The sequence below is a fragment of the Myripristis murdjan genome, chromosome 3, assembly GCF_902150065.1.
Source record: "Myripristis murdjan chromosome 3, fMyrMur1.1, whole genome shotgun sequence".
Lineage (NCBI taxonomy): Eukaryota > Metazoa > Chordata > Actinopteri > Holocentriformes > Holocentridae > Myripristis > Myripristis murdjan.
The window spans coordinates 43,024,059-43,050,250 of record NC_043982.1 but is presented as its reverse complement, the minus strand read 5'-3'; the positions used below and the strand labels follow the sequence as shown (position 1 = coordinate 43,050,250).

The 26,192-nt window shown below is 40.5% G+C and overlaps 2 protein-coding genes across 7 annotated transcripts in view; both read left to right on the top strand.

Moving 5' to 3' along the window:
• The window catches only part of neo1a (neogenin 1a), a 243,274-nt gene extending 240,574 nt beyond the window's left edge, over positions 1–2,700 (top strand). For 3 of the 5 annotated variants that reach the window (XM_030046518.1, XM_030046513.1, XM_030046506.1), the window contains one exon: positions 434–2,700. In XM_030046518.1, the coding sequence (XP_029902378.1) occupies positions 434–586 (153 nt within the window). In that variant the 3' untranslated portion in view covers positions 587–2,700. Of the gene's footprint in view, positions 1–315; positions 403–433 lie in introns of those variants that run through there. The other 2 variants (XM_030046517.1, XM_030046524.1) reach the window with 2 other exon arrangements.
• Positions 2,701–8,009: 5,309 nt separating this feature from the next.
• LOC115356894 (sorting nexin-1-like) lies at positions 8,010–26,150 on the top strand. Of its 2 annotated transcripts, XR_003928038.1 has the most exons (16): positions 8,010–8,154; positions 10,771–10,936; positions 12,565–12,698; positions 13,284–13,353; positions 14,968–15,011; positions 16,645–16,786; positions 16,891–16,969; positions 17,592–17,667; positions 17,915–18,028; positions 18,732–18,825; positions 18,991–19,196; positions 20,426–20,569; positions 21,970–22,050; positions 22,172–22,243; positions 23,124–23,955; positions 26,073–26,150. XR_003928038.1 is itself a non-coding variant. In XM_030048182.1 (15 exons), exons 1-15 carry the CDS (start codon positions 8,035–8,037, stop codon positions 23,172–23,174), a joined length of 1,593 nt encoding a protein of 530 aa, XP_029904042.1. In that variant the 5' UTR covers positions 8,010–8,034; the 3' UTR covers positions 23,175–24,395. The 2 variants fall into 2 exon arrangements, 1 of the variants encoding a protein (XP_029904042.1); XM_030048182.1 differs by lacking the exon at positions 26,073–26,150 and having other exon boundaries at positions 23,124–24,395.
• Positions 26,151–26,192: the final 42 nt, after the last annotated feature.

The window sequence follows — 26,192 nt, the reverse complement described above, 5'->3', positions numbered from 1 at the left end:
CTGTTTTTTTCTTTCCAACTTCACGCTCGCCATTTTTTTGTGGTGTTGTCGGCTGCCTGATTGATATCATTTCATTTAATTTTAACAATCGATTTGAACTAAACCCATAACTGGAATGATTTTTTTCCCCTCACACACATTTCTATATATATACATTTAATTTTTAATTTTTTTTTTCCACCCATTGAATCTTTTCTCCATGTCTTAATCCTTGATTGGCTATTGATTGTCTGTGTCCATCGGCTTCTCCTTGGTTCTGGTTGTTTGCTTCTCGTCTTTTCTCTCTTTGTTGTCGTCGCTGCTCCGGCGCTTCAGTCCCATTGACCCATTCCCCGCTCACCTCACCCCACCCATGCCACTCCCCCCGCCCTCTGTCAAAGATCCCGGACTGACCCTCTCCTCCTCTCCTCTCCTCCTCTCCTCCTCCCTCCAGGTGCTTGCCTCCCTCCCCCCCTGCCCCTCCCCCGCCCCCCGCAGTAACCCTGTTCCTCTCCCCCAGAGCTACGAGCCCGACGAGCTGACTGAGGAGATGGCCCACCTCGAGGGCCTGATGAAGGACCTGAACGCCATCACCACAGCACCATGAGCGCTCACACACACACACACACACTCAAACACACACTCATTCACTCACACACACACACACACACACAGAAACAGACAAACACACCCACCGGATTGAACACACAGCCCAGGCTCGTGGACACAAAAATGGCTTCTCACGCCTAAGGAACTCTCTCGCCCCCCCCTGCAGAGAACAAGTCCAGACTGAAAAACCTACGAACTTCGTTTCTTTTTTTTTTGGTTTTTTGGTTTTTTGTTGTTTTGTTGTTTTGTTTTTGTTTTTTGGCTTACCTTGCTCAGTCTCAGGAAGGAGATGGCCATGAGAGGGAAGACAAGTGAGACGCTTCACCTTTTTATGAAGAAACATTCTCAGCGATGATGAACTTTTTTCAACATTTGGTCGCTTTTCAACCGGAAGATTGTGAATTTTTTCAAATCCTCAGCAAAAACACCTTGGAGTTTTGTGGCGTGCGACAGACAGACAGACAGACAGACAGAGGGAGACGGAGACACTCGGCCCCCGCTCTGACGTCGAGTCAATCGAGAAAAATCAAAAAAGAAAAAAAAAAATACAAAAAAAAATAAAAATATGCTGGTCTTGATGTTGGTGCTCACGCAGCACAATCTACACACAGTGTTTGTTTGATTAGTGTCATTTCTTTGTGCATTTTGTATATCTATTGGGCCGTTTCCGTGAAGTGAACATTGGATATCAGTCCCTCTTTGCAAAAACCTCCAGTATCCAGCAACGTGTTCATTTTAACGCCGATTCTGTTTTTACTCCCCTCGTTGTCGTATATTGTGCCATGACTTTTTATTATTTTCTATGTTTTATGTATTATTTTTTACACACATATCCTTATAGAAGTGTACATATGTTGCCGTTGTTGTTTTTTTTTTTCGTTTTTTTTTTTCCTTTTTTTTAAACTGCCTCATTCTTTTGATGTCTCCCATGATTTTCATTCTTGTTTGGGATAAAAGTGGGATTAAACCTGAGTCTTGAAGCTCACTTTTCATATCAGCCGGGGGAGAGCTGCCTCGTCTTTCTACAGGTCCACTTTGAATGGATTCTTGCATTCTTTCTCTGGCATTGCGTTGCCCCCCCTCCCTTCCTCCTCCTCCTCCCCTCTTTGTACATTGAAATGTTTTCAGTTTTTGCTTTGTGGTGGGAGCTCCGTTTAAAAAGCCTTACCAACGTGTTTGTATGTTGGATGTTTTTTTTCGATGACTGAACCGCGACACCTCTGACGACATCACTGTCACTGCCTGTCGAAAGGGGGGAAGTTTACGTCCCTCTGTGGGGTCTGACAGTCAATCCTCACAGGTCAGGGGTGCCTTGGACTCGGGGTCGCGACCCCCCACCCCCTCACACACACACACACACCCCTAAACAAACCTCACGCAGCACTCAGTCAGTCAGTCAGTCAGTCAGTCAGTCAGTCAGTCATCCGCAGCAGACGACTCAACTATTGTATGACAAGTTCAACAAATGTGTGTCCAAAAAGCCAATATTTGGTTTCAGAAGTCTGTTGTTGCTGAACCAGGTGTGCGTTCATCACAGTGGAGAAGTGTCTATGTTCATTTTTTTATTTTTTATTTTTTTAATTTTTTGCTCCCCTCCTCCTCCTCCTTCTCCTCCTCCTCCTCCTCTTCCTCCTCCTCCCGGTGGTGTTCTTTGTGAAACGCAGCACTCTGGTCTCTTTTTTCAAATCTTAATAAGATGCAAAGATGTTGGCCTTTTGAATGGGACTCCCAGATTTTTTTTACATTGTAGTTTTTGTATGAAGAAGAAGAAAAAGAAGAAGAAAAGAAAAAAAAAGCCTGTTCTATACACGATTCCAATGTAAAAAAGAAAGAAAAAAAATTAAAGTATGTTCATGTAAGAAACTAGTTTTTCATCTACCCTCTTACCCAAAGAAATTTGTCATTTGCAATCATAGTAATTTGCTCTACTTTTGTGAATACCATGTTTCTCATAAATGTACATCCTCATGAATGTCAATATAACTGTAAGAGATTTTAACTATGGATACAAAAGGAACATGTTTTGGAAAAAAAAAAATTGATGAAAACAGAGGGGGGGAGAAAAAGGACCGGACTCCATTTGGGAAATAATCTATTAAGTTGTAAACAGTTGAACCTGTATTGCACTTTTTCACAATTTTTGAAAAGTACATTTCTTACATATCTTGTGTTTTAAATATCAAGCTGTTTGTGTAACGTAGTGTCCTAGGTTAGCAGCAGGCAGCTGGTCTTGTTTTTTATGTTCATTTTTTTTTTTTTTTTTTTGGTTTTGTTTATTGTTTTTTGCTTCAGAGATGATATGAATCTGAGCGGCGGGGTGTTTACTGTGCTGCTCGCCATGAGGAATTCTGTTGTTGCTTGTTTATGTACAGAGCTCTCTTTGCTTTCTGTAGAAAAAAAAAATTCTGTGGCTTTTTAAAAAATTGTTCAAAAAAAGTCTGGAAAAAAATGAGATTTTTTTTTATTGGTGCTCCTATACATTGTGTATACAAACTATTATGAATACTAACAAAGTTCATGTTTCTACTCGTCTTCTTTTTCATGGAGCGTTCATGTTTGTCGGCGTGGAAGTCGTCACGCCGCACGGGTCTGGGCGTCTAATAACGCTCTGCAACCTGAACCAACTCACTCGAATCCTCTCAAGACATTTTATATTTAAAATGAAAGTACAAGAAAATGGCCCCCAATAATTGAAAAATAAATGAATAAATAAATAACTGCAAGAACATTGCAACAAAATTATCAGGGGGAAACGGAAAAAATGAAAAACAAAGAAAAGAAGAAGAAAATGAAATTGAATGACCACAACATAACAGAAAATTAGTTTAAAAAAAAAAAAAAAAAAACTACAGGAAGATAGAACTGAATATTTGCACCCCCCAAAAAATCAAATAAATAGAATTATATCTTTACAAGAAAAATACAAAAAATACTCAAAAAATGAAAAATAGTACAAAACATGACAAATAAATAATTAAATAAAAAATACATAAATTAAAAAATAAAGCAAATTTTGTTCAGAGGATGAACTAAATCCTTTCAAAATAAAAGCCTGTCTGCAGGTCCTTGGTTCCAAGGATGCAGCATGAAAGTCACATTAATTAAAAAAACAAAACATCACATGCAGTGCTGCACCGGTCCAGAGGAAGATGTGAGGCGTAGTAAGTTTTAAGTTACTTTCCAAAAGAAAATGCAGTGAACTCTCGTTAACAACAACAGAATTTAAGATGCACTCCTGCAGCACGAGACACAAATCCCTTATTTCATCCTCGTTTCCCCTGAACGCACACCACACACTCCCTAAGGAGTTCTTCATTTCAAGATTCCACTTAAAATTAAGTTGAAAATCCAGGACATGTGCCTGTGAATTTCTTAATCCATGCACAAATCCCCTTAATGTTTTCACCTGTTGGCCTCTTCAAAACCTTGAATTTTAAAACTTGACTTAAGGTGTATTTTCAAGAATAATGCAAGTGTTGATTCTTATAAATACGTAAAAAATACCTCAAATTCACTTAATCCATGCACAGAACTCCTCAATTCTCTCAGGGTTTAGTTCATGGAAGGGCTCCTTTATCCTCGTGCTGCTCTTGGCACAGGCGTTCAGCAGATAGACAGATAGATAGACAGATAGATAGATAGGCAGATTGCCTTTATTGTCATTATATATGCACACATTGAAATTAAAATTGCCACTCTGGTGCGTGATAACACAGGACATTGAATAAAAACATGCAATATTAAATAAGACATAAAACAGAACAGAATCATGTTGTATGAAATGCAGATGTGTGGTGAGTCTTGATATAATAACAGTTTATTGATGTGATCTGGATTATTATTATTGTTGCTTAGACATTTCTTTGATTTGATTTATTTATGGATTGTATTTTATTTTATTTTATGTTTGCATGAATGCCAAGTTGAAGAAAAGCTCCTCCTACCAGAGGACCTGCTGGACCTGACCGCTGCGACTCAGGACGGGTGGTCGGTGCTCATTTTAAGTTTTACTGATGTGAATGAAAAGGACTGGACCACATTAATAAGTTAAATCTACCAGAATCTGGATTGATTTATTAGCATTGAAGGCTAACATGTACAGAGTTGGTCCAATGAGCTCTTGAAGCAAAACAACCTCAAATGAAATCTGAAGTCCTTGTTCCATATATTAAGCTCGCCTCATTTAACTGTAAATAGGATTATAATCCATTAGTCCATTAACCCGGGCTGGCTCACTGCTGCAGGTGCATATCCAGCAAGCAAACTGGTTGCTCAGGCTTTTCATCAAGGTGACTGCAGGTGAGATGAATGTTCCTCAGTCATTTCACAATAAAACACCAGCTAGAAAACATCTGTCAGGCAGGAGTGTGAGAATAGAAAGTGACTTCACATTCTTCAGGACCCGTTTCACTGCCAGGAAAATCACAAGTTTGCATCATGATATGAAGAGGTCGCTTGATTATGTCCTGGTTGATGGATCTTGGTGTGTTGCATTTATAACCAATGACGATTTATATCACACACTCAGTGTCCACTTTATCAGGTCCACCTGCAGTCTAATCCAATCTAGTCCAGCTGTTGTGCCATAAAGTTCCCTCTCCTGCTGCCTATAATGCTCAGCTTGTCTTGTTGTCACGGTAACAGAGGTTTTCATTCACTTCTGTGTTTGGCATTGAGCTCATAGTTAGTGCTGCTGTTGGACTGGACTGCATTTCACTGACAACTGTTTCCACTATTCTGTCCCCCATCATTGTATAGAAATAGGGAGGACAAAAAATCAGAAACACCTCTCAGTGTAATGCAGTCCAGTAGCAGACCTCTGCAAACTACAACCTCAGTAATAAACACAGAATTAAAGTGACACATTCTCCACAATGTCAACACAAACTGAACATTATAAAATTGTTAAAAAGGTAGAATTTATGGCAGAGATGCTGAGCTGAGCTGCATCAGACTGGACAGCTGGAGCTGAGGAAGTGACACTGAGTGGACGATATAAAGTCAAACTGATGTACCGGCGTCACACAAGAAGATGCTGACAGAGACACACCTGCTCAGGTAAGTTGCACGGTGAAGGATGTTTCCTCAGAGGGAGCAACATGTCAGGACAGTGCTTTGTGTTTTGATGCAACTCCTGCTCGAAATCCCCAGAGAGCTCTGTCTGAATTTTCTCCCTGAACACTTGAACAATCCAGACTCAAGACTCAAGAGAGAAATTAATTGATTTAGAAAATGGAATCTTCCATGTCTGCTGCTGCTGCTGAGGGAATATTTTCAGTAATTTATCTGTATCTATATGTACACAATCATTTATAATAAATTTGTATAGTTTTTTCTTTCAAAATAAGGTTACAAAATGCTCCACAGGAGAGAGGGAAGAAGGAAGTAATGAAATTACTACTACTACCACTGATAGTAATAATTAAAAAAAAAAAAAAAACAGGAATGAAACAAAACACATTTCACAAATATAACACGAAGGGTTTTGTGCATGGATCAAGAAATTCTGATTTAATACAACGATTCTAGAAAAAGTTCCCTTACATAAATCCAGAAACAGTAAATCAAGAGTTATTATTGATTTTCTTTTTGCTTTTACCTTCATTTGATACACTTTATAATGGTATTCCTGAATTATCCCTGAAATGCCACTTGGAAATACAACAAACTGAATTTACACCTTAAATGCAAGATAATATTTTCAGTGTAGCCTCATCAGGACCTGGACCTTTGTCAGTGACATTTAAATAAAAGGTAAAAATAGTCACTCCAACATTTTTCTTTATTTTCATTTCTAGTGAATTCCATTTGAGTGAAATTAATCTTTTCATCATTTTGGAGGCCCCTGGAGGAGCCCTGCAGGACTCTGCTCGGTCCATCTCGCCCTTGGAAAACCACCGCATGAAGGATTTTTTTTTTTTTTTCCAAGTAATTTGAATTTAAGGCATTCAATCTCAAAATAAAGGATTTATTCAGGAGTGTGGTGTGCTCTCAGTTTGATTTTCAGCAGTTATTATATTTAGTATGAAAGACTTTGTGAATGTTCTTGGTTGCTGCAGCGGCTCTGTAGCGCCCTCCAGGGGATGAACGGGATCAGACGATTTTTATGACTTTTTGTTTGACCTGCATTTTATATTATACACATCCTGCTTGTCTTTGCTCTTTCCCAGTGATTTTTCAGGCCGTATTTATAACTCTTGAGAGTCTATGAATGTTCTTAGACCCCAGGTGAACACACCATGTCCACATATTAAATGTTAAAACACTTTCAACCAGACTCCTGGAAACAGACACTACAGTTTATTTGTTTATATCGAATGAATTCAGTTTAGACACTATATATATATATAAAAAAAAGTATTCTGTGTTGGCTGTGAAACTCAAAGTCCCATGAAAACAGATACCTGACATATGACATTTTGAACTCTGATGCATACGGGAGGTTTCATTTAAAAGGCCATTTGGGTCATCAGCAAGAGACATGAAACACCTAACACATAAACCTGGGTAACAGTTTTTATTATAGTAATTTTCTGGAGGTTTAATTCGCAGGGGTAAACTGATTAAAAGGTAAATGTGAAGGTAACAAGAGGGTTAATCCAGTTTATGTTTACATGCCGCTGCTGACCAGCAAGGGTCACTGTGGCGCCGCTCCTCCCGCCTTCCTCGCGCCTCCGACTTCCGCTGACGTCAGGGTTGCCAAGTCCGCCAAGTTACTTTTTAACCCTGCGTTCCAAATCGCATACTTACACTTTTTACTTTTAGTATGTACTGCAGCTGCCCTTACAAAGTATGTAGTTTAGTATGAAATATGCATGCTAATTCTTTCCCCCCCCTACTAAATAGTATGGTAGTATGAGTATTGGAACGCAGGGAATGTGTTGCCGCGGGTAACAAAGTTTGTCCGCGGGTTGGGCTTGGGCAGACCTGTGGCATACAGATGATGAATAATGCCTATGAATAAAGATTCATATTTTGAATGACTAATGAAACCTGCTGTCACGAGTTTGAGCCCACCAGAGAGATGCTGGCCTTGTTCAATACAGTTCTGTATGACAGGGATCTCAACATGTCGAAAAAGAAACTGGACAACGCTGTAAATAGTTCAAGTTCATGGAGTTTTTTCCCGTTCTTTTTCATGTTGGAGACAGCCAGCAGTTTAACAGGTGAGCTGAATTGATTTTCAATTGCCTTTGCCTGGGAAATTGCCTTTAATGTTTGTGATGTTATTTTATAGATATTATAGTGCATTTTGCAATTATAGCAATGCTGTTGGGCTTTAAAAGCAACATATATGAATTTTTATGGGCATATTTTGAGTTCTGGTATTGGGCTGATTTTTGGGCCGTTTTTATACCCGGGCGGGTTTTGAGTTGCTGTTTGGCTGCTTTTGTCTCACAGATCTGGCAACCCTGGCTGACGTACGTCGTCCTCATAACAAGGAATATGGCGGCCAGCTCGGATCGGAATCCCCCTCCTTTCCCCGCAGCGGAGGAGCCGGAGCCCGGACTCTGCGACATGGCAGACGGAGACAGCGACGAGGGGGAGGACATCTTCACCAGCAACGTAAATATGAACCTTTAACGAGTTCTTGACGAGCTAATAGCGGGCGGCGGAGCGGCAGGAAGCGCGGCTGGCAGCCTCTGTGTGACCCTGCAGTCATGACACACAGGGGGGACAGTTCACCAGTTTACAGGGAAAAAAAAACAATGAAGCTGGTTCACAAATTCACTTAACGTCAGTCAGCAGAGCACTAATGGGCTGTTTGGGAACATGTGAGCGCCCAGTCTGCTCGGTGTGTTGTCATTTAAAGGAGCTTCCGTCTACTTGTCACATTAACCCGTCACAGGCCGGAGGGCGGCTGCTGCTCGGCCGTTAGGGAGGCGCTGTCCTCGGCGGGCTGTCACCGGGCCAGCCGCCCCCGCCCAGCCGCCGCACCTCCGCTGACTAAACTAAACCCTAATCCAAACCCTAACCTTAACCCTCCGCAGGCTGTTTCACTGTCACTTACACTACTCACAAAAAGTTAGGGATATTCGGCTTTCGGGTGAAATTTCAGGATGAACCTAAAATGCATTCTAACCTTTCCAGGTGAACTTAATGTGACCTTCTGTAAACTTTTGAATGCACATGTCCAACTGTTCAATGTTTCAGTACTTTTTGCACAAGTTGCTGTTCTCTAACAAGGAGTTTAACGGCAAAATTCACATCAGGTGTTTGATGCTCCAGCTCATCGAGGTCGTATCATTAGGGAACGGCTGCTGGAGACTGGGGTACCTCAGATGGAGTGGCCTGCACTTTCTCAGACCTGAATCCCATAGAAAACCTGTGGGATCAGCTGAGTCGCCGTGTAGAGGCTCGGAGCTCTGTACCCCAGAACCTCAATGTCCTGAGGGCCGCCCTTCAAGAAGAGTGGGATGCCATGCCTCAGCAGACAATAAGTCGACTTGTGAACAGCATGAGACGTCGCTGTCAAGCTGTAATTGATGCTCAAGGGCACATGACAAGTTATTGACACTGACATTTTTTGTTGTGGTACATCCACCACTGTTGTTGGCTTTTGTTTCAAGAAATTGTTTGAGATGAGGAAATCACCAGTGTATGCTTCTACTTAAATGCCCTACTTTCATGATATAATATCACTGTAGCGTGAAGTTTTTACATTTTCCATAAATTTCACCCAAAAGCCAAATATCCCTAACTTTTTGTGAGTAGTGTACATTCTACAGCTCTCGTCTGACCTAAAACTAGGGCTGCGGTTTGCCTGAAGTCAAACTGAACCCGGATCTTAAAGTCAGTCCAGAGTCAGAGAGTCACACTTCAACATCCAAGTCAAGGGTTTAAGTCTGCAGGACACTTGTAAAGCAGTTTTACTGAACAACAAGCCAGGACTGGGCAATACAAATGTGTTATGTCAGTGTTGTTATATGAGACTGGCTGTTAGGGCTGTGATGATGTCCCAAGTCCTAAATCTCCCAAATCACTACTGTCATGATACTTGGGTGCCGATTCAATATGTATTTTGTCTTTTGAATCATCCTCCAGTTTGTGGATGTAAAGTTTCATGAAGCTGTGATGCGTTCTCCTGTGGAAATGTCTCAGAAACCTTGCCTTATTTTCAATCTACCTGGAAAACCAGACATTCTCTGAACGGCCTTGGTCTCTAGTTTGTGCCTGTAAAGTTTCATGAGGCTGTGATGATCCTAGCAGTAACAAATGGGTCAGTTTATACAGTGACGTCAAGTTTCAAAAAATGGCCTCACTACAGTGAAACGGCTGCTATGGGGGCCAACATCATCACACAGGAATCAAATGTGGCTCATTGAATCCACAAGACTCCAAGACTGTTTAGGCCCCAGTCTGCACACACACACCATTTTACAACAGGCCACAAGAACACATGTGTACTGCAGGGTTTGTGGCCCAAACTGCATGGGATTAGCAGAAGGTGGGCGTGTCTGCAAAGGGGAGAGCCGTGGCTGCCCAGAGAACCCATTTTCATTCACACAGCTGGAGGTCAGAGGTCAAGGGACCCTGCTGGAAATGACAGTCTTTCCCTCACCAAAATTTAGTAGAAACTTGGAGCGATATGTAGCCTCTATGCCGTAGAGCGACATGCTGGTACCAAGAGATTCCTTAGATTGTCAAGTTTCACATGATACCATTATCATATGTTAGATAGATGGATACTTTATTGATCCCGGGGGAAATTTATGCATCCAGTAGCTCAGTGCAATTAATACACACAGTCCAATAAATCAGAATCAGAAATGCTTTATTGAACCCCTATGGGAAATTCATTAAAAACACTCAGTTCAAATTAGAAGTTAGAAATACACACCATATTTGCAGCCTACAGTAAAATAGCCTGAGCATGAAACAGGGGCCTGCACACTACACATTAGCCTAAAGCAAGTGTATAGCCTGTAATCCTGGCAAATTAGCTTGTGCAGTAGAAAAAACAATAATGAAAAAAAAAAAAACAAAATAATGTTTCCCGAGTTGCAGAGTGGAGTTTAGTAAGCCCCAAGGCTAAGGGCGGGATATCCCACATTCAGAGTAGAAAGTTTGAATCAAGGAAGCCCAGGGCTGGGGGGGGGGTCTTAGCCCCGGGCTGAGTGTGTTGGGCTGTTTTTGTGCGTTCTCATGCGTGTCTCAGTTGTGGCTCTCTCCTGTGTGCAGAGTAACCCTGTGGCTGTCAGTCGAGGAGTTTCCCAGCCCGACTCTGCCAGTGACGAGCCTCCAGATCTTTTCAGTGAAGAGGAGGCCAGCAGCACAGCGCCCAGCCTCAGCACCGCCGCCAAGTCCAACGGGGTGCACTCTGACGACGACAGCGACCTGTTTGCCGGTGAGCAGACTAACACTCGCACCTCATCCCATTTAGCTTGGCCTTTGCTGTGCTCGCCCGCTCTAAATAGGATTACAGGCCCTCTCAGACTGCTCACTATGTCTAGACTGAGTGATTTCACATGGACTCTGTTTGGGGCAGTCAGGTGCGTGTGTGTGTGTGTGTGTGTGTGTTGGGGTGACAGTCGACATAGATTATTCTGCAGCATGAAGGACTCACAACTTTGTTTCATTGTCCCAAAACACATTTTGCAAAATGTTTGAATTGATGGGCCCCGTCTGGTCCGGCTCATGTTTCCAACACACACCAAGACTGACCTCTGACAGGGATCCTGGCAACAGCCAATGGGAGTTTAGCTCTCAGGGGAAGAAAAAGAGAATTACCCCTACAGTTGTGCAGGCCTGGCAGACCACCAGGCCAACAAAATCCTTTATTTATTGCTTTTCTAATGAAAAAATACCACTGACCACTTAAAAAAAACAAACAAACTGTGTCATTCAGTGATTCACACCAGAACTTTTTAGCACAGGCTGTTAGCCTCTGTTTAAGGGTTCACACTTCATTCTAACATCAATTCACACAACAAACCTCAACCCAAAGACAGTTAGGGGATTCGGTCCAGCACTAAGTATAGTGTGAAAACTGCTTTTTATTTGCATATCAATAATGTTCCATTTCTCTAGCATGAATAAAGCTACACACAACTCATAATTGCTACTAAAACTAATAGAAATCAGCTCTTAAGCATAATTGAAGAACTTATCAAATGAAGCCAGATTGTAATATCTTGTAGGTGAAACATCAGATCAGGCAACAAGGAGAGCACTTGGAGGATTTCAATACACAGACATCTTGTAGTAAAACAAATTCTTTGTCATGATGCCACAGTGATTTCTTTTTTCTCCAAGCCCAGAAAGATAAAGTGCAGCAGTGAATCAAGCACACAGAGTCCATGTAGTGCGACGGCAGAGGAATGTTATCTTATTTACTTCTCACAACCCATTTTTATGTGTTAAATGTGCAGCTTTTTAAACTTCCTCTCCCTGTGATCACTTCAAGTCTTGAATACAGAGTGAACACAAATAAAAAGGTGCAGAGTGGTTTTATGTTTGTTTTAAATAGTTTAAGTAGACTTGTGCTTTTCAAAGAATATTTGTTGATTTCCTATCAGTATCCCAAATCTCTCAATGGAAAAAAAGTCATTTCTCCCACATAAAACAAAATATAGAGAACACTGGAAATGGTGGTGTTTGTTTTTTTTCTCTATGATGTAGAAAACAAACCAAACCGAAACCAAAATCAGTACCCAGAAACCACAATACAAACTGAACCATGAGTTGAACCGGTGCAGCCCTACTTGTCATTTGTAGGAATAAATCTCTGTTATAAAATGGCAGAGCGCCTGGATCAGCGCATGTTGTCATGTTAGAGACGCCCGGGCTTCAGCCTGGTTTGCACGCTGTGTTGTGTGAACCTTCTCCTGTAGGGAAAGCAGATAAGCCAGTAATTAAGTCTGAAGTGCCTTCACTGTCGTCTGACACAGGCCTGAGTGTCTGCTCTGCAGTTTGTCTGTCCTTTTAAAGTGAGCAACATTTGGTGTAAAGAGGTTTCTCCTCCCTGTAACTCAGATGCACACATGGAGCTGACCACAGAGAAGCCCAGCAGCTCGGCCAGGAAAGAGCCGCCCGCCTCCTCCGGCCCTCGACCTGCCGCCTCGTTCAGCCCCAGCCCTGCAGCCGCGGCCCCCAAGTCCATGGAGCAGGTACATGACCTGTAGAGACGCACCGATATGGAACATCAGGACCGATACTGATAATCAATAATGATCTGTTTGTTATGGCCAATACTGATGAGATAACCGATTACATTACTTCTGCATTTGCACAATTGTCAGAGAACATCAAAAGACCGCGTGAAATGGACTCTTACTTTCTTGATTTGATGTATAAGAATAAAGTCATAGTAAAGCTAAGTCTAACCTACAGACGTAATGTGTTGATAGACAGAGTCAAAACATATCATTTAAAAGAGACAAAAGTTCTTCTGACAGTTCAGTATTTTGTTTTACCACTGGAAATGACTAAAATTACAAAAATGTGACGGCACAAAACAAACAACACAAAAAATTTGAATACCCTCGTTTTTCAGAGGATAAAATATCGGCCACTGATGCATCATGCATCCCTAACCGCTTTTCCATGTTAGGAGAAAATGTGCCTTTAGAGAAGCTGCTCTGTAATCAGCCACGGGCTGGACGATTGCAGCCACATGTTCAAATTAGGAGCTGAAGAAGTGTCTGTGGTGCATGAAAGCCTAACCTGTGTCACTCTCTGCCCGTTCGTCCCAGCTGGAGGAGGAGGAAGAGGCTAAAGATAGCTTCGACGTGGACGTTTCCGTCACCAACCCAGAGAAAGTTGGTCAGTATCTTCCCCCCGCGCCGTCACTTTGCTGGAGTCAGCATGAAGCTCCATTTCTGTCACCACTTTCACAAACATATGGCAAAACATTTAGTCACACAGCCAGATTCACCTGACTGATATCTATATATATATTTCCACCAGTCGAACTCTGCTTTAAGAGTCCTCTAATCACATGTTGACTACCAAGTCTCAAATTTATTTTTTACATTTAAGTTGCACATGATCTTTAAGTAAATATCTGCAATTTAATTTTGACTGTGCTCTCTTGAAATTATGAGTAGTCATAATTAAAATTTAAGATACCTGCACTTTAATTCTTATGAACCATAATTTAAATTAAAGATATGATGAAAGATATGATTGAATATATTTAAAGGCCCTGTGAAATGGACTCTTTTCTTGATTTGATGTATTTCCTGACGTGGTGCAGCGAAGCATCATTCACAAGTTTAAACAAACAGGATCTCAGTTTGGGAGAGAAACAAAATAGATTTTATTTGAAGGGATGAGGTGGATGAGAGAGGATGTTTAAAAATTTGTGAAGATTTTATTGGTTGAAATTTTTATTTAGACCCACCAGTGCAGGATGATGTCACTGTTTAAGATGCTCTGTTTTACAGGAAATAGAGGTCATGTGAGGTCGTTTCATTTGGACTTTAAATTTCTTTTTTCTTTTTTTCGCTCTGAATCTAAGATATGACCAGTCAGAATACAATTACAGATATCTTGACTTGTGGAAATTAATGTGGACACATCTCAAACTGGCGTCCTTTAGAGATACTGTTTGTGTAATCAAGTGATAGATATCTTGATGTGATTTTTTTACTAGCTATATGTCATTTTGGAGGTGTCTCTTATTCTCTCTCTGACCAGTTAAAATGTCTGTTATGTTTACGTCAGAAAGCGGGAGGGGTTAACGTTTCACGGTTCTTCCTCCTACCTCGAGTGTGTGTGGAGATCATAAATCTATAATTTGCTGTGTGAACAAAGCTTTCATTCACCACAAATTTCCTGATGAGCCTTTCCAACTTTATTTTATAACTAGATTATCCACAACGCCATTTAGTCTGTTTACGCTGGTCAGATTGCAAGACCAGAATCTGGTGGGAAACCTCACATGACATGAGCAACAGACCTGACCAGTTATCATCATGTTTTCGGCGTCTGAAACTATCATTTTGACGAGTCAGAGCAGAATCAGAGACATCATCAGCTGTCGTTCAGAATGTGTGACAAGTCGAATGACAGTTTCTGTTGCATCACTGTCGATATCTTAAAGGAGAGTCAGAACTGAATTACAGATATTATTCTTATTAGTCATATTGTTATTGCAGATATCTGTAATTTGTTACTCTGACTAGTCACTCTGCAATTATGACTCATCAAAATGCATGTGTAGACATGCTGTTTCCGGATAGTCAGATGCAACTAATACATGTCAGAATGGCTTGCCGTATAAACACAGTCTCATTCAGAAATTACACTTTCATCAGGAATAGTTAGCGTTTTCTTGTGAAAGGTCATTTCGGTGTAATAAGCTGTGATTCTGCATGAATTGAAACATGAACATTTCTCATGTGTCTAACTCAGCGATGTGCTCTCTTCCTGCAGGAGACGGCATGAACGCGTATGTGACCTACAAAGTGTCCACTCGGGTTTGTAGCCAAGAATAATCCAACAAATTTATTGTCATAGTTTCTCCATTAGTTTTTTCTTTTTTCATGATTCTTTAAAGGAATACTTCAGCCGTAATCCATGATGTTTGTATCACATGCTCACCGTGTGTGGCCTTGAATCCCTGACAGAGGAATGTTTTAGGCTCTGCGTCCACCTGAGTGAGAGGGAGACATAGAGAGGGAGGGAGGGAGAGAGAAAGAGAGAGAGACTGCCACATGCACAGTAAACCAGGCGGTTACTCTGTACGATGAAATTCTTACTTTGCTATTCCTGATTTCACACCAGAAATATAAACTAGCAGGCAGGTATTTAACAAAAGGAAACATTCTCATCCTTTTCATTTTAATGCTCCGTCAGTAACCACAACGCTCACATTCACACTGCTGCCCATAGTGTTTCTGTAGTATTCCTACGGTAACTATATTGCATCTAGGGTTAGAAAGAGCTGCTGTTCACACCTGAGCCGAGAGCTGCCAGCTGGTGAGCGGATCACTCAGGGCGGATGTTAACGCCAGGTGGAAACAGGGTCTTAAACACAAACCTTCATGGTAAACTTATATTCCTCATGCATCACGTGGCCACTCATGAGAGGCTGTCTGTGTACAGCGTTTTAGTGAAAATGCATTTTTTTCGGGAAGTACTGAGCAAACAGCTGAATACTAAAGACATGGATTATACACCATGAGAAGTTTGAGCTTTTTAAATGGAAGTTTTTAGAGCGTTTTGCTTTTGCCGGAGCAGGGACCCTCTTTTTTTTCCACTGGATCAGACAGGATGTTTATAGGTCCTTAAAAAAAAAAAGTCTTAAAATGTCTTTAATTCAGTTTTATAAATATTAGGTCTTTAAAGTCATTAAATGGTCTTAAAATTGAATTTGTAAGGTCTTAATTTCCACAAAGTTTTTATCAGATTTAATTTATCCTTCTTTCTGTCAAAATTAGACAAGCTCTTCTACGTGAAATTTAATATTTCTGATGTTCCAGAACTCTAAAACTACCGCTGAACCGAATGCTTTCTTTATACTGACGTAAACCTAAACCCACTATTCACTCACTCTCACATACGTTTACATGCGCACAAGAAACTCAGCTATTCTCTTTAGTACCTGCAGTGAGAAATCCACAAAAATCCTCGGACTTACCTGTCTCAAGTTCTTCTGTTTTTTTTTTTTTGTTTTTTTTTTTTAAATAAAAAAGGTGAAGTCCTGGTTAGATTAATTCCTTACCTTACCTTTACACTTCATGCTCTTCATGCTCAAGAGAAAGAAGATTTTCCCAAAAATGAGTCTTATAACATTTGTCTCAAATAGGTCTTAAAAAGCATTAAATTTAACTCTCTGGTACCTGTAGACAATCGATCAGGTTGCTAGTGTTTTTTGTTTGTTTGTTTGTTTGTTTTTTTGAGTATAGGTTTTCCATGAAGGTTTGTGAGGAAATATTTCTTTGTCAGGGATTGAAAGCAGCTCAGGGCGAGTACTTGATACAAATATCATGCATTATGGCTGAAATATTCCTTTTAAGCTGTTAAAAACACCTCAACACTCACTTATTACATTTCCAATAATTTAAATGCTGCTTCTTCGTCACATCTGGTCCCTGTCTCTCCCACCAGACCTCGCTGCCCATGTTCAGGAACAAGACCTTCTCTGTGAGGAGGCGCTTCAGCGACTTCCTCGGTCTGTACGAGAAAATGTCGGTCAAGTCGTCGCTCCACGGCTGCGTCATTCCACCGCCGCCGGAGAAAAGTGTCATGGGTGGGTCGCTGCGTCTTAAGCAAAATGTTCATCTCTTTCATTTATGTTGTTTTTCCTTTGACTGTTTTTAACTCTTTTTTTTTTTTTTTTTTGTGGATGAACAGGAATGACCAAAGTGAAAGTGGGGAAGGACGACCCCTCATCAGCAGAGTTTTTGGAGAGAAGGAGAGCAGCACTGGAGAGGTGAGCATCCATAAACGTTTCAACACTCAACCTGGCTGGTCCCATCAGTGGGTTTGTCATCGCTGCACAGCCGAGCTTTGTTCAAACCCTCTCGACTTTATTTCAAATTGTAGTGGAGATCCAGAGGTTTCGAAGGATCCCAAACATGTCCTGCTGGATTCCAGGGAAATGTGTCTAAAATGATGCACAAGACATGTAAATCTTTTCTATTTGATGTGATGCTGCAGCCAAAACAACGGCATCTTGGCTTTGAATATTTCTCTCGGTATCAGTGTGATGAAGCTGCAACCAGCAGATACACAGTATGGATGTTACACTGTTCTACCATACATATAAAAAATGTTTTTCTTTAAAGCGACTTAAGAGCAAATTTAAAGGAAACTCAGACTTTAAGAGGTTTTAAATGATAAATGTAATGACATTTATAGTGTTTTACTTCATTATCTGTCTAGGACAAAGTTTTATGTAAAGTGCAAATATGTTTTATGTTCCCCGCAGAGTCTACTTTACTGGCTTTCTATCTTTACATAACTCTGTTTTTTCATGTATTTGTAAATCCTCGTGTGAATGTGTCATTACATGGGATGATTGGTTTTCATGTTTCTGCTCTTTTTTCCCTCAGGTATCTCCAGAGAGTAGTGTGTCACCCGCTGCTACTGCAGGACCCGGACGTCCGCGAGTTCTTAGAGAAAGAGGAGGTAGGAGGTTTTCACACTTGGACCGTTTAAGTTTTGTTATTAAAACTTAACATGAAGGACCAACGATGAAATTAGGGATTGGAAAAAACTGTTACAAATCACAGTACATGTCGAATCACCACCCAAGTACTGTCGATCATATCGTGTCGGAGAGTTCCCTGATGATTCCCGTCCCTAGCTGAAATGCACTGGTTCCTAAAAACTCAGGTGTGTGTGTGTGTGTGTGTGTGTGTGTGTGTGATTTCAGCTGCCCAGGGCAGTGAACACCCAGGCGCTGAGTGGAGCTGGCTTCCTGAAAATGATCAATAAGGCATCAGATGCTGTCAACAAGATGACCATCAAGATGAATGAATCTGACACCGTAAGGGACCGACACTGTAGATGCAGCGTCTCACACTCTGTGTCACACTCTGTGGGCAGCAGGCTGTTGAACATTTTGACACATGATGTATGATAATAGAGCTGGAAATCTGTATACAATTCCTGTACAGAAATTCTCATAAAGATATGAAAGCGCTGTAAATTTTTCATAATGAAACAGAAGAACCCCAAGTAGAAACATAATGACTGTTGTAATAATCAAATTATTTTTATATAGATGCATTACAATTTCTGCCAACATCATCCAAATCGCATGTTAAATGATGATGCATTCATTTCAACCTGAAACAGAGTGAAAATTTCAGAACTGTGACTGTGTTGTGTTCATGGTTGATGCCAACAACAAGAAGCAATTCTGTATTTTGCTCCAGGGAGAAATCAAAGGTGTATGCAGTAGTATTTGCTTAAGTAGTAAATAAATGCTTACACTGATTCAGTTCTTAATAGAAACAATAAGAAGGAACTTTTTTCATCTCTTTTGTGCTCCAGCAGCACTAAAAGTGAAATTGGAGAAAGTGGAGCTCTGAAATGATACTTGAAATTCACACTTATGATTCCAGTTTGGATGACTGTTCGGTTTAGTTTTTTCACAAGTTGAAGCTTTTTTTCTTAATGCAACGTAACTTCTGACGCTATGGAAATAATTGGATGGCTTGACGTCGTCTTATTGTTTGTGTTCCCAGTGGTTTGAGGACAAGCTCCAGGAGGTGGAGAGTGAGGAGCAGCAGCTGAGGAAGCTCCATGCTGTGGTCGACTCCCTGGTCAATCACAGGAAGGGTGAGCAGCACCAAAAAAAGAAACTGAAACCTGTGATCAAACCCTTTCATTTGAGGCAACAAAAGAGCGCCGTCCAGCTGTTAAGTCATTTTAGGGTTCAACAACTTGCAGGGTCGAGTCGAGCTCTAACATGGATAAATTTTGTGTTCCCTCCCCCTGCTCCAGAGCTGTGTGGGAACACGGCAGTATTTGCCAAAAGCATGGCCATGCTGGGAAACTCTGAGGACAACACGGCCCTGTCGCGGGCCCTGTCCCAGCTGGCTGAAGTGGAGGACAAGATGGAGCAGCTGCATCAGGAGCAGGCAGCCAGCGACTTCTTCATCTTCGCTGAGCTGCTGGCCGACTACATCCGCCTGCTGGGTGCCGTCCGGGTACGCTCGCAGTCCTCAAATGTTCAGCTGGACCGTTAAGTCAGGGCTGAGCCACTAGATATCATCTGGGGTTTCAGAGATTGTGATATGGCATGTGGTTTTAAAAGCTGTATCAGAGCAAATTAATGCAATTTTCTGAACTTATTAGACTGTTGAAGCTGTTTTATTATTTGTCTCTACCTGTTTGGTCATCATATCCAAATTATTAATGATTGTTAGCAAAAATCTCTTGCATGTAAATAGCTTGAAAGCACCAACAGTCATCCATACAGTAATGTCACACAATATCGATATTGAGATATTTGGTCATTTGATAGTGTGATATTTTGTTTTATCTATGTTGCCCAGCCCTCATTTCAGTCATTTATCCAGTAAAAATGGCAAACATTGGCTGCTTATAGCTTCACAAATGCTTAGAATTATTTACTTTTCTCAGTTTCAGATCATGAAAAAATGCAAATGAACACCTTCTGCACACCTGAGTCGCCTTTATGCAGCTTTGTAGGAGCAAAACCAGACCAAGTGTAGTGAGGAGGTAGTCCTGCACTCGTCCTCAGACATCTTGACTTTATTCACAAAAGAACTGCAGTGTTGCGGTCACGGACCTTTGTCAGGCAGACATGACATCGGATCGACACAAGGAGAGATAAAACTTGGCACAGCCAATCAAACACAGGATAAAATCACCCTGGACGTCAAACAGCTGATTATTTGCAGTGTTTTCGTGTTTGTTTATGATTGGAAGCCATTTGAAGATATAACTCTGGGTTCTGGATATTTGAAGTAGACATGTCTCATTAGTTTCAGAATTTTATTGTTGAAATTATTCATTAAAATAAATTACAGATTTATGAACAATGAAAAATAATCTTTAGTTGCAGCCACACTAAAACAGCAGCTATAACTGGAGTAAAGGAAGTGAACAACAAACCTTTGAATACACATTTTATCATACCAACAAAGAACAGACACAAGATGTTCTCTAACTCTTCTGCCTCCGTCTGAATGAACTAGGACCTTTTGGTGTGAAGAGCGTTAGTTCAGGGTTAGGGTTATTTCAAAACTTCACAGGAACAAATACTGTGCCACTGTCGTCCAACTGCCTATGTTTAACATTGAGAGGATCACCGCAAGATAAAATGCGACAACATCCTCTTTTTAAATAGCATTAGAGAATTAAGGCTCTCTTCCTTGTTGTTTTGTGTTTGTGTGGCTGTGGACGTGCACAGGGCTGTTTTGACCAGCGCATGCGGGCGTGGCAGCGGTGGCAGGAGGCTCAGAGCACGCTGCAGAAGAAGAGGGAGGCCGAGGCCAAGCTGCTGTGGGCCAACAAGCCGGACAAGCTGCAGCAGGCCAAGGAGGAGATCACTGAGGTAACGGCAGCGAACCGGGTTCAAAAACCTCTTCAGCGTCGACCCCAGTCATGTGATGCAATACAGTAATGTAGCCTGGAGATATCCACACACACCCATCAGCTGTCAAGTCAGATTATACACTATACGGACAAAAGTATTGGGCCATACCTCTTAATCACTGAATTCAGGTGTTTCATTCAGTCCCGTTGCCACAGGTGTATAAAACCCAGCAGCTAGCCATGCAGTCTGCCTTTACACACATTTGTGAAAGAAAGGCTCGTTCTAAAGAGCATGACTGAGCCCCAGTGCACAGAGCAGCTCCATAAAGGCGTGGCCGGCTGAGTTTGGTGTGGAAGAACTTGAACGGCCCGCACAGAGCCCCGACCTCAACCCCATCCAACACCTTTGGGATCAACTAGAACGCAGACTGTGAGCCGGGCCCTCTGGTCCAACATCAGAGTCTGAGCTCACAAATGCTCTTCTGGATGAACGGGCAAAAATTCCCAGACACACAACAAAATCTGGCAGAAAGCCTCCCAGAAGAGTGGAGGCTGTTCTGCTGCAAAGGGACCAACTCCAGATTAACACCTCTGGATTTAGGATGGGAGGTCAGAGAAGCTCCTGGAGGTGTGATGTGGAGGTGGTCCAGTACTTTTGTCCATGTGGTGTATATTGCACCGAAACAGATTGATGAAGATCCCCTTAATCATGTAACAATTTAAGAGGTAATCCACAGGTATTTTTAAAGACAGGGCAAGCCTGGATTAACCTCCTAAAAGACAGTTAGGTAGACAGCACTGATTTAATTTTCTGATTTTTGTTTTGTGGAAAGTGATCACATCTATTTTTATTGACATAATCATAATACAGTCACTTTCTGGAAAGTGATATGCATGTGTATCCATGTTGATGTTTGCAAATGTTATAAGTATATGAATGGGCATTACTATTCAGGAATATTTACACGGTTACTTGAACTGACATCAAGCAAAGGTTAGGGAGGGTTTTTTCCCATAAACATTTTTTCCTCCTCTGTCTCTTTGATGTATGACAGTGTGAAAATTAAAAAAAAAAATTAATGGGGAAAAAAATGCTACCATTATACATCAAAGGAATTAAACAGCAACTTTGTACTTCAACCAAGAAGTCAATCCAGGTGCTGCCAATATGAGGAAATCTAACATTGAGGAAGGAAAAATTTAAAAGCCTTTATTGAAGTTGCTAAATCATTAAAAAGCCAACATTGTTCAACCATTGCAGGTCTTCATCAGGGCTTTAAAACAGACCGACTTTGTACTTGTTATGTACAAAAAAAAAGGAATATTATAAGCAAGGCCACTCAGTCAGGTGGGTTTTTTATGCTGCAGAATTATCCAGATGAATGAACTGTAATGTTTTCTCGTCGTGTGTGTCCACAGTGGGAGGCTAAAGTCACTCAGTACGAGAGAGATTTCGACAGAATCGGTGTGACCGTACGCAAGGAGGTGCTCAGGTTTGAGGTGAGTGTGTGTGTGTGTTTGTGTGTGTGTGTGTGTGTTACATCCAGCTCACCTGTTGGGTGTCATATTGCCGTTCCACTGACAAAGAGCACAAGACGTGACAGCACTTCTGTCTTTTCAGGAAGAAAAAGCCAAGGACTTCAAGGGCCAGATAGTCAAATATTTGGAGTCGATGCTGCAGTCTCAACAGCGGGTAACATTTTCATTATATCCTGATTTCATGATGCCACTCAACTTTTCAGCGCCTCATGTGATTCATTAGTGTTGGGCACTTCCTCTCAACAGTACAGCTGGCTGTCATGACACGTGTTAATTTAAAGGCAGAATGAGTAGGATTTGTTGTTGTGGTTTGTAAACACAACATTCAGAGTGGCTCCTCCTCTCTGGCTGAGCCAACCACCAGCAGGGAGTTTACCTTTCCTAGGATGGCGACGGAATGAAACGCCCGTCCAAATTGTAACATCACCGTCCTAGGCAAAAAAATTCCCCGCTGGCACCTCCCTGTCCAACAGAAAACAGACCAACATGGCGTCGCTCTTCATCCTCCTCCTCTCCCTCAGTGCTCACCAGCGGGTGAAAGCTCAACCCCTGTCCAAAGGTCGACGCCCAGCGGAGTCCCGAGTTTAGCGAAACAAGAAAATCACACACACACACACACACACACACACACTGCTAGTGGCTCACAGGTTACAATTGAGGATTATTTTTGAATGGTTCTAGATAGATAGATAGATAGATAGATACTTTATTCATCCCGAAGGAAATTCGCAGTTTTTCAGCAGTATCCACAGATTACAGATTAAATAAATAAAAAATAAAGAATAAGATCTAAGTACAACAGAATAAGATCTAAGTATAACCCAGTGTGCAAAAAGCAATGTGCAAAAAACCGTGTGCATAGGTGTATAAAATGCCATTTAGAAGAAATATACAGTATACACAGATGATAAATAGACACAGTTGATAAATATGGTTCTATACATTTTTTTTAGGAAAATCTGACTCATTCTGCCTTAAAACCCCGTGACTTTGTGCAGCTTCATTAAGATGCTTCTCCTCTTCATGTGTTGCAGCTCATCAAGTTCTGGGAGGCGTTCCTGCCTGAGGCGAAGGCCATCGCTTAATGAAGAGGGAGACGCCTCCAAAATAAAGACCCCAACTGCCTTTTTTGAACACTTTACCTCCTGACCAGGAACTGAGAGGACAATTTACACACCTGAGAATCTTCCATCCATCTTTTTTCTTTTTCTTGTTTTTTCTTTGTTTTTTTTAAGTTTGTGACTTCTCTGATCTTGTACAGTTCTTTGATATAACACGCCTCCACATTTACACAGCAGTTCTGTTGAATACGTCCTTGTTTATGTTCTTTACCTTTAAGACTTTATGAAGCACGAATCCAGCCGAGATTAATTTGGCCGTAGCGTTTGGAAAAAGCCGCCGTATCACAGTGGCACACACATTTACGTTCCTCACTCAGACCAGTGTAGTGAAGTGTTAAACATTGAGGTACTGCCCTAGAGTAACATTGTCTATGGTTTACAAGTAGAAGATAGGCATATGTAAGTCATTCCAGTCTCCTAACAAAGTTATGTTAATGAAACATGTTTTTGATGCACTAAAATGCATTGTACAGTTGGAAAGGCAGCAGATATTTTAAAATAAATACCACTATTGATGACAGAGGTCATTTACCAGGAGTATTAGCACATTGTTACAGTTTACCACTCTTATTTACAGACTTGTCGCAGCTGTCACAACACGATGAAGAAGAGATCAAAGCTACAGCGAGTGCAAGTTGAGAAAATGCAGTCCATGAATTGTTGGTGGTATTTCCTACCATGATGTATTTGTTTTAACAAGATAAAATCCCTTTCTTCCACAGTAGTCTTATGTACTAGATTATATGTGTGTGTGTGTGTGTGTGTGTGAGTGAGAGAGAGAGAGATGCTGCAGTCCACGCCATGATCTATCATCTTACCTCTTCACATGGCGGTGAGGTCCAGCAGATTTCACTTGCAGATTGTTTACCGCCCATGTAAATGACTTGACATGTATGTAAACATGTACAGTACTTGAACCCAGTCGTGCACATCACCTCCAGATGTTATTAGCGTCCATGCAGTTTGGATCAATTGGTTTTGGCAGCGACTAACGAGGCACAGACACGCAGACAGTGACAATGTCCCTTATTTTCTTATCCGACATTTGTAAGTGTAGTTTTCTGTCATGTCATATATTTACGTAAGGATGTGCTTTATTTTTGTAACCACTCGCATTAGCGCAGACATTTCCTGGAACGGCTATACAGGTAGATGTAAAGAATAAATATGATTGATTAAACTTTGTTCACCGTCTTCATGCATTTTTATTCTTCATTTCAGGATGCATGTGCAAATCTTTTTTTTTCACTTACAGTTAAACAACTAACTAGTAAATGTCTACTGTTACTTTTAATATTTAATGACAGTTTATTGTTATTTTTTTAATCAGTGTCAGAAATGTAACACCATATTGCCATAAAGTACTGTAGTGATATTTCATGTTACTTATTAAATATTTTTTTGTCTATTTTAATGTTGTAATATCAAATCCAATTTCATTTTTTAAATTTAATTTTCATTTATGCAGCTTTTATTTTGATAATCAGTATTAGAGAAATTATTAGTGTAAATGAATATCATTAAAAAAGTATACATTTCATATTTCATTTTAATACATTAATAATAAATGTCTACTGTTGCTTTTAATATTTAATGCCATTTTAAATCAGTGTTAGAGATGAGTGATATGAGTTAGTTTGTCATATTTTCATAATTATTATTTTATATTTTAATAGCCACACTCAACCCAGTCTCATTTTGCAAGAGTACAGAAATCATAGTTACCATGAAGTTTAATGGTAAAACTGATGACTACCATTTTTTCAGGTCATTATCACATAAGGTAACAACATTGCTTACAAGCAAAGGAAGCATTAAGACAATAAAACTATACTATACAGCAAAAACAAAACCAACCCAACCAAAACAAGAAAAAAAGATAAGTAATAAATATTAAAGAAAAAAAAGCATGAGTGCATGTGACAATAAATTTTAAACTCAAAAACGAAATTTTCAAATTCAGAAATCACAAAATGGCAAAAACAAAAACTATTAAATCACTTGGCCTTTTCACATTCAGTCCAGTTATTTAGCAGACCCTGAAGGTTTTGTTTGTTTGTTTGTTTGTTTGTTTGTTTGTCTTCCCTATATTTTATTATTTGTTGGTCACCAGAATTTATTTTCATATTATTTTTATACTCAAGTATTCCAAGGAAAAAACGGGGATATTGTCTCAGATTAAAGTGGTAAATTTACAAGAAAAAAATCACAAATCATGAGAAAAATCATGTCACAACAATATTTTTACTTTTTGATGAATGAACCACATCGCTTCACTGCTGAATCCGGGTCCTGGGTCTTGGTTCCATGACCAAAAAAGGTAAAATAAAAATTATTTTTCAAAGATTTTTTTCTTGCAAATTTGTGACTTTACAATCTTAAAATTTTTGAGTTTTGAGTGGCAAATTCACAAATTTATGAGGGAAAAAAAAAACAGTTTTCCTTTTTTGGTCAAGGAACCACGTCACTTCACTTTTGCTGAATCCTTAACACCCCCCGCCCCCCCCCCCCCCCCCCCCCCCCCCCCCCCCCAAAAAAAAATTGCGACTTTATGATCTCAGATTTCTGAGGGTTTTTTTGCTCGTAAATTTGTGACTTTGTAATCTCTGAATTTTTGAGTTTTTTCTCTTAAATTTGTGACTATAATCTCAATATTTTCGAGTTCAGAATTTTGAGTTTTTTTCTTGTAAATTTGTGACTTTATAATTTCAGAATTTTCGAGATTTTTTTCTCATACATTTGACTTTATAATCTCAGATTTTCAACTTTTGTTCTCATAAATGTGTGATTTTTTTTTCTCAGAAAGTTCTAAGAAAATATTTAAGTTTTTGTTTAAATAAAAGAAGGGGTGAAAAAAAACAGTAAATCTTGTGTGTGTGTGTGTGTGTGTGTGTGTGTGTGTGTGTGTGTGTGTGTGTGTGTGTGTGTGTGAGAGTGAGTGACTTGGAAGTGCTCGCGGGGCAGCGGGCGTGCCGTGTTTCT

What these genes read in the sequence shown, in the direction of transcription:
- LOC115356894 (XM_030048182.1), top strand. Translation starts at nt 8,035, where the DNA reads ATGGCGGCCAGCTCGGATCGGAATCCCCCTCCTTTCCCCGCAGCGGAG. An exon ending in CCCCCAAGTCCATGGAGCAG is followed by an intron (nt 12,699 to 13,283) that starts GTACATGACCTG and finishes CGTTCGTCCCAG; the next exon opens with CTGGAGGAGGAGGAAGAGGC. An exon ending in AGTTCTTAGAGAAAGAGGAG is followed by an intron (nt 17,668 to 17,914) that starts GTAGGAGGTTTT and finishes GTGTGATTTCAG; the next exon opens with CTGCCCAGGGCAGTGAACAC.